The sequence below is a fragment of the Rutidosis leptorrhynchoides genome, chromosome 7 (genome assembly GCF_046630445.1).
Source record: "Rutidosis leptorrhynchoides isolate AG116_Rl617_1_P2 chromosome 7, CSIRO_AGI_Rlap_v1, whole genome shotgun sequence".
Taxonomy (NCBI): domain Eukaryota; kingdom Viridiplantae; phylum Streptophyta; class Magnoliopsida; order Asterales; family Asteraceae; genus Rutidosis; species Rutidosis leptorrhynchoides.
In genome coordinates, this window is record NC_092339.1 from 280,008,696 (window position 1) to 280,017,732 (window position 9,037).

The following is a 9,037-nucleotide window of genomic DNA, read 5'->3' on the forward strand; positions in this document are numbered from 1 at the left end:
AGTACAAGACTCACCCTTTCTAGTGATGACAATCCCAAGATAACTCAAAGGATTAATACAACAAAGTAAACTCACAAAGATAGTAATTTGATAGTAAGTTTACAACCCTCTTCTACAATCTATGAGATTATAGAACTTCTCTTGCTAATCACAAACACATGTATATGAATTGTGGTCTTGTGATTCTCTGATGCTTTCGAGTTGAAGCATGCAAGAGGGTTAAGTCTTCAAAGTTTTCCAAGTCTTGCTACTTATATGGAGAGATAAAAAATATAGTCGTTGCTGTGGCTCATCCTACGGTCAACCGTGGGTCAACCGCACGCGGTACAGTCCAAAACACTTATCCGTTGTATAGCCGTTTGAATCAATTTTGAACTCAAATCTTTGGACTCTTTACTTCATTTAATACCTGCAAAAGATAGCCAACATCCTATACAAGTACTATATGCATTAAGTGTTCATTTACCATGGATGTATTGCCTTGATAGTGAATTGTCATGCTCAAAGTGGAAAGTTTAACATTCTTGGATACAAGTCATGATAATCATTTGAGGCAATCTTAGTTTTGTAATAATCTTTTGTTTGTAATCAACACATTTGCTAATGTCCTATTGGTTGGTCAACATGTCATTGATGAAAATAACCCACTTTAATCACAAAACACATTCATATTCATCTTTAAGCATGTTTGTGAATTAATTAAGTGTGTTTATGATGTTATAACAATTTAAACAAGTAATGTCAATTAAGCATGCTATAAGACATCAAGTTAATCAAGTCTAAATCATTCTTAAACTTGTTTCTAGACTTAAGCAAATCCTATGTGTGTTAATGATTTTTCACCCTTGGTGATTTTCATCCTTTTAAGATCACTAGATTATGACACTTTAGTTGTTATCCAAGTAGCATATATTGAAGTAGTCCAAATACAAGTTTATGGTTAACTTATAACACATAGCAAGACAAAGTTCACACACACACACACACACACACACACACACACACATATATATATATATATATATATATATATATATATATATATATATATATTAAGTAACTACTTAGCAAGTTAGCATTTATCACATAGTCAACTAGTACTCATGTATTAATAGCAAGTAGTCACGTAATATTCATGTAATGACTAGCAAGAGATCACTAATTAATCTGGGATTAAACATATAGTGATGACATAACATTGAACCAAAGCTATGTAAGTTTTACTTGCAAAGTGGCATTTGCAAGATTAATGTATAAGTATACATTAATGTCCAACACATGCACAAGGAAGGAGCAACTCTTGGTTGGGACTTGGTGACCATCCTAAGTATGTCTAAATACATTTTGGAAGGAACACTTATGTGTTATCCCTAATCAAGGCTAAATTGTTATTAAGGTGTCATTAGGTGTGATTAACCAAGATTAGCATTCTAGTGACCAAAAATCTTTTGGATATTAATTAGGCAACTATTCTAAGCATGTCTAAACAAGTTCCATAATTTATAGAAGCCCCGAAGTGGTCAAACTAAATTTGTAAAAAATTCGGACAGAACCTTTTACGGTCGACCCACGGTTAACTGTGGAGTCGACCGTGCACTCCTGGTTTCACAAACCAGGGTGCGGGGTTCCACGGTCTGACCTACAGTCGACCGTGGACCGAACCGTGAAGTTTGATCTTTCATTCTAAGCTTTGTTTGATTTTGGTCTTTTGCTAGAGTAAGTATGGATTAGTGAACTTGTATATTTGTGTCAAGATGTCTACCATCACCTCTAGTTATATGCATGTGTCATCATGAAAAGACTTATTGTTATGGGTTGAGATGTGCCTTAGCCTTTTCACTTAAAAGTGTAACGCACATCTACCATTGAAATAATGCAAGCATTAAACTTCAAATATGTTTAGGCTATGTAGTTCAATCTTTCTTATAACTTCAAAAAATAAGTAACACCTCTAAAAAGTATTTGATTTTATCTAGAGTTTTAGAAAAAAAATAAATTTTTAAGATTCATTTCAGGCCCATGTTATTGATTTGTCAAAATAAAAAAGATATACATTCATTACATAGTTGAATATAAATACATCACATAACAATACATGTTTACACAACCATAGCTTACAACAAAAAACAAACATAAAATGATTGCCATAATCCTCGAATTTTAGCACCATATCTTGTATATATACTATGCGAAATTGTGGAAACAGGTTTATAACTTTGGTTAAAACTATTTGACTACACCAATCTCAATTTGTAACCGTAAAATTTACTGGCTACATTTTCCTTAATATGCATTAACTATAAATGACATTATGAACTCCCGATTTTATAAATCGGTAGACATATCGCCTTAGTAAATGGACAAAACATATCACACAATATTGACTTTATCATAAGCACTTATTTATTTATTCCAGTAACATAATACCTCAAAAAGAGATGGATGATAATCAAAGTTCATATAAGACCACAAAGTAGTCGAGAAGACAGCTTGCGCTCTGTTTTTTCAAATTCTCGAGGCTCTGAAGTTCGAATCGACACCTATAGGTATAGGCAAGCAAACAAACATAATCAGCTTAAGCTGATCAAAATACTTCCGTAAACAAAGTCAAAAGAAGCAACAACGGTCGATCATCTAAAGAGGCGAATGAAGAATCTAAACTTTAACAATTTCCGATTATCATGTCCTATTGACAATTCCGAATATTAACTATCTAAGATGAAGAACACGACGGCAAGTGGCTGAAATTGACGAAACAAATTAAAACCTAATAATTTTGTCAAGATGAGGCAAGAATCGGTGAAGCAATCGCATCATACCCTAATTTGCTTAATTGTTTAGCAGAAGAAAGAATGAAATTAATTTTTTTTTTTTTTTTGTCTAAATCGCTATACATGAAGAGAAAGGGACCGATGTCTCAATTACATTAAACCCTAGTTCGCCCTTGTTGTTGAGCAGGAGGAAGAGCAAAATGACAGAGTAGTTTTATAATAAAAGAATTACACGCAAAAAGGCTTGTCGTTTCTTATTGACTTATCACTAAGAGACATCACAAACGACAAAATTTGGGGTGTCTTTTACTATATAAGATAATGTGTTGTTTGAGGTGTCTTTTACTCCCTCCGTCCCATATTAATAGTCCAATATTTCATTTGTCCCAAATTGATAGTCCACTTCCATAAATAAAAAAGAATAAGCAGCTTAAGTTCTGTGGATAGAATTAAAGGAGCAAAAAAAAAAAAAGATAAGGGTAAAAATGAAAAGTAATAGAAAGTTAAATATTTTTATAACATTTTTTTAGACGGTGTGTTTTTTTATCCGTTAACTATTAAACTGAAAAACTGATGGAGTACTATATAAGAAAATGCCAAACACTCTGTATGATAGAGTTATTACGTTAATTCATTTTGGGTAATAAATATATTTACGTGTCCAAATACACCCGAATTCGTTAATGATTGATTATACTGAAAATTTTCAAACGGGAGCTCATTAATCTTTAATTCATCATCAAATCAACCAGAGACGTGACTAGATTCGAATTACGATAAACAATACTCCAAATTTCTTGCACGAATTCGATCATTCCATTTAATTAATCAAAAAACGTCATAAATCAATGCAATTTTGATGAAGATGAACCGACACACTTCTCTGGTTAGCTTCTTGTTCTAATCTCTCATTGTTGTTCTTATTTTTCTTCTTATTTGTAATTTGTCCAATTTTATCATTTGGCACCTAGGGATTGTGTTTATATTCAAATTAGGGTTAGGGTTAGGGTTTAATATTTTGATTTTTTATTTCCGTTCGTATTGTTTTTGCAGCAGTGAAATAACGATCACATCTAGACAGTGGCGGAAACATGATTTTTTTTTTTTTTTTTTTTTTTTTTTTTTTTTATACTGGGGGCAAAAAAATATTTCAAAGCCTAGCAATTTTTTTGTCGAAATTTGGAGGTTTTTGGGCAAAATATGGAGGCTTTTGGGGCAAAATTTGGGGCAAAATATGGAGATTTTTGAGAATAAAAATCCATAGGGGCCAAAGTCGAAAAATCCAAAATTTCTGCACTAAAAATTACAAATTCACTGGGTCCGTTGTCCCTTCATATTTTCGCCGGTGCACCTAGTGTTCGACATCTTTCATAATTTGATACATAATAATTGTTGTGTTAGCAAATAAATTGCACAATGTGACTTTAAATTAAAATTATTTTACAGGAGTTTTGAATTGTGTATAATATCTGCAACTTCAAGGGACATGAATTTTGGACCAGATTTATTTCAGTTTTACATTCGGAGTATATCAGATCTTCTTGCTGGGGACGATTTCGTACCGGCGTCTGTAGATAATTCTCGATTAGTTGGAGCAGGAAATGGTAGTTTTAAAGATAAGGATAGAGCTAGTTCTAGTTCTTTGTTTAGTAATGCTATAGGGAATAAACTTTCGAGTCACGAAAAAGCACTATTGACGTCAAAGCTACGCCAATGTGTCATTGCGTTAAGTCAAGAAGCTGATGAGGTACATAAATAGTTTCATAATTATTCTTGATAAATACTTGTTAACATACCATGTTTATTATGATGGGCAATGTTACTTGTGAAAAATGTTGTTAATTATTGGATTGGATGTTTTTAATGCTTGTATATTTCATTTGCTTAACTAATATATTACGTTATGTACATGAATGTAAAAGCAGATGTTGGATCCTGTTATGTCGATGATTCGGTTAAGAGCTCTTATGGAACCCACACCCACAAAAAGTTGTGTGGGATATCAGGATATAAATGGTAATAATGGGACTGAAATTCGTGCACAGAAGAGGCTTAAGGTTTCAGTCGACGATGAACCTTTGAATATCAGTCCTCACAGCTGTAATCTCAGCGGGGAGGTATGCCGTTTTGTATAAATTTGAAAACTTTTTGTTTTACATGTAATGATACTTTATGAGGATTTCTAATCAAAGAGAATGAAAGGAATTTAAATGCTGGATTGGTGTATTATAATATTAATTCATTTATGCATTCACGAAATCATATGATTTTTTACATTCTTAGATGTTATTAGAGTCAAATCATATTATGGTCCCTTTATTTTGCATAAATCGCTACTCGGGGAGTACTTGTTCGGGAATTTTCAGGGAATATCGGCACCTCAGGGAATGCTCGGATGCTGACCAATTCTGATTTTAACCGATTTTGACTGATGCTTCTAGTAATCCGAGTTTGGACCGATTTTCACTGAGTTTGACCGAGTAATCTTGAGTTTGACCCATTTTGACCGACTAATCCGAGTAATTGAACCGAGTAATCGGGAGATTTTGTTTGTAGAGTACTTCCGAGTTCTGCAACACGGTACTTAGTACCTGAAGTATAGTGTACCTTTTGAATTTTATTGGCTGAATCAGAAGTTGAATTTTTTGTAAAATCTGGCGAGTTATTGGCTTGGATGTACTGAACTTTCTTAAAATATATAACGATCCTTTATAAAGAGTTAAACATCTGAAGCTGTTTTGATGGAAATGTGCTTATGGTACTGTGGAATAACAGTGGCTCTGTTGTGATTGGTCTTAGTATAATTTGCGTTCCTGATGATCATCATGGCTTGTTTCTATAAAGAAATAATTTAATCTGACAGCAACAAATTTTGAAATAATCAGGGCTCACTAAAAGAACAGAAGGGTGTGGCTGAAGGTTCTAAATCATTAACCAGGTGTATAAATAAGGGATGTCTGAAATCTATGCAGAAAAGCAACTCTGATGATTCCAAGGTAACCAAAGTCTACTTTTTTTTCATTAATAAGTTTTTAAATAAATAGATATTGATTATTTTTAATGTTGGTCTTCTTGAATGTAGTCCTTGTGCGATGATTGTTCAAAACAAGGCATAAATAAGACTTTTCCGGAATCAAGTTCAAGAGAAGATATAGGAAACGGAGAGGTAAACATTCTAACTTTTAATCTCGATGTCGGAGCAACAAATTAACCATGATTATAACTTTCAATCTCGATGCCGGAAATGCATCATTGATCTGAAGTCATATACTTAGCTAAGGGCATGACAAATAGTGGACATGGTCTAACTCGGGGTTACTTTTAAATTCAATCAAAACTCCGGATTATCCTGAAAACTCGGTCAAAACTCGGTCAAACTTAAACTTGGTCAACATTAAAGTCAAAGTTGGTCAACGACCGAGTACTCCCCGAGTAGCAACTTTTGCAACCTTGCCTCATTCTTTCTGCTATGTGTATTAACTGTTAGAAATTATCAATAGGTTGAAAATTATAGATATAGATATAAGTATTCATATATAGCAAAAAAATTCTGCGCGCCCTTGTCGTTTAATACTTTTTCTTTAAAACCCTTGTTTCAGGTCAACGATGATTTGCAATTTCTTTTGGGAAACAAGCCTATAGTTTTAGAAAAGATGGAAAAACATTCTGCTGAATTATCTGCGACGGTACATAATATGAAGAATCAATATATCTTATCTTTTAAGTTTTATCATATACTGCTTTTGTTTGGGTTATAATGTTTTGGTATCATCAAAATCATTTGCATTGTTGGCTAATTCAAAGCTAAATGTGTTGTTTTCAGCTTCAACACATGAAGGATAAACTTGAAGATCTTCTTGATATTGTCATTTCCAGTTGCAGGTATATTTTTTACCACTGTATTAATGGAAACTTTATATCCTCAATTCCTCATTATCTGATCGATATTTACATGTACATAGAGGGATATAGAAATTTTGGTTATAAGCTGGTTGGTGTCAAAAAGATTGAAATGCTTCAATTAGCTTGAGTTTATTTAATTTAATTTAAACTATTATTATAGAAGTTACGCTGCTCATAATGCCACAGCCCACAGCCATAGTGTCCAATGGTCAAGATCTTATAGTAGACCAATTTATGAATCAGTGCATTAATTTAAAGGTTGTAAAAGTCGTGAGTCGGGGCAAGTCGGTCGGGACCTTGGAGGGACGAGCCGGTCAATTCGGAGACGAGTTGGGCATTGACCAATGTTGACTTTTAGTAATAGGGGACAAAATCTAATTTTAAAAAATATAAAATATTGACCAACTTGGACGTTGACAGACTTTGACCGTACTCGGCCTGACTTTTTTGCGTCGGCCGTCTTTTAGAACAATGATTTATTTTCTTAAGTCTTGTGTGTTGAAAGTGTTCTGTTTCAGGGATCTAATTGAGATTTTGTATTTTTACAAAAAGTATGGTCATTTTGATCATTTTCATTTTCTTTTTCATTCTGGTTATAAGTTATTACCAAATATTGAAGTCATCTTATACAATCTTGGGTTTTAAATTATTCTGGTCATAATTCGTTGGTTGAGATCTTGTATGCAATTTTGTGGATTCAAAATGTTCTATTTTAGGGATTTAGAACGAGATTTTGTATATTTGTGAAAAGTTTTGTTCTATCTTAAACTAATGATACTGGGTCTTAAAACAAAGACCAATGACAATTACAGAAATGCATAAACTGCGGAGCTTGGTCGGAAAGCTCCCTCCAAAGAACCTGGATCGTGTTGTGGAAATCGTAAAACAGGGAAAACCGCCAGAATATTATTCTACTAATGAAATTGTCACCGAACTGCAAAACGAGGCAATACAACATGTTTTCTATTTAGTCAAACTTCAAATATTGATTCTTTATTACACTGTTACTCACATTATGTGCTTATTACCTTGCAGGACAACGTGACGCTATGGAGAATCTACATTTATGTTAAAGCTGTTGAAAATGCTGCGAAGCTTTCGTAGAACAATGTCTTGCATCCGAAAACATGTTTTCAAGAACCTAACTGGTAGAAGAGTTTTGCAAGGTTGTTCTAACATGTTTACTTTGAAGATGTTATTGTCTGTCACAGCTGTATATATAATGAAGGAAAGCTGTACATACAATAACTAAAAGTACGACCCATCTTTTATGATTGCCAATTTTGATGAAAACCAGGTATAAACGTGGGTAATACAAGGCTTTTTGATGGGTATTTTGCCTCAAGATAATTAGTAGCATAAACATCTAAGAGGGTGTTTGAGAATGCGATTTCAAAGTGATTATTTGAATTACGTTTTGAAGTTGTAAATAATTTGTTATTAGTGTTTGGATAATAAATGTTGAAGTGATTTTTTGCGTTTGGTAACCATCAAAACGCAATTTTAAAGAAGTAGGTAGCTACCTACTGTGTGAAAACGTGATTTTGAGTTCGCTAACAATATTAGAAATTAACCCTTAAATATTACGGAGCACTGCTATTTGTTGTTTAACTCACTGCCGTTAGACTAAAGTCAATATAAATTTAGTTTGCCACACCATGCAACAAGACTACGAGTTGTAGTTTAAAATAAATTGGGGTTTATAATATAATATAAATATATAATAATCATAGGTCCAAAAAATTTATGGAGTTACAGACTTACGGTTGATGAGCTAATTCTTTTTTTCTTTATGGATTATCACTACACATAATGATGTGTGTATATAATACGGAGTATTAATATTTAATATTAACTATTATTCCATGTCTATTTTAGTCATTTTATCTATTAGATGATGAAGACTTTCAATTATCACTAACACTAAAAAGTTTGATTATCTGATTATTACGATATCAAACAGTATAATTAAATCCAAACACAATTCATTTAAAACACGTTTTGATATCGCTGATTATTTGATTATGATTATCTAAAATGCATAATCAATTTTCAAAACGCAGTAATATCCAGTGCTCACATATAAATTATTTAAACCATTGCAATATAGTCAGGTGATTAGGGCTCGGAGTTCCTCCAAAGAGCAATGAAAATGGTATCTTTTTTCGTTGTTTTTCATTCAATCGGAATGTCGGGATCCTGACATTTCTTTACCATGACTTGGCGTTCCGTTGGTGAGAGCACCATCAGCGTTCTTGGTCCAATGTTGCATTTAAGTTGTTAATAGATTCTCACACAAGCAGCTGTATTCGATGAGCCTTTTAACCAAAGAGGTTGGGACTTGTCCCGATGTGAACATATTG

At 33.0% G+C, this 9,037-nt stretch overlaps 1 protein-coding gene across 1 annotated transcript; it reads left to right on the forward strand.

Annotated features, from left to right (window-relative positions):
- Positions 1-3,606: 3,606 nt before the first annotated feature.
- Positions 3,607-8,159, forward strand: LOC139858296 (uncharacterized). Its single transcript, XM_071847153.1, has 9 exons — positions 3,607-3,657; positions 4,218-4,518; positions 4,697-4,888; positions 5,657-5,767; positions 5,854-5,937; positions 6,371-6,457; positions 6,595-6,653; positions 7,470-7,620; positions 7,710-8,159. The coding sequence occupies exons 2-9, from the start codon at positions 4,258-4,260 to the stop codon at positions 7,776-7,778; spliced, it is 1,014 nt and encodes a 337-aa protein (XP_071703254.1). The 5' UTR covers positions 3,607-3,657; positions 4,218-4,257; the 3' UTR covers positions 7,779-8,159.
- The last annotated feature ends 878 nt before the right edge of the window (positions 8,160-9,037 follow it).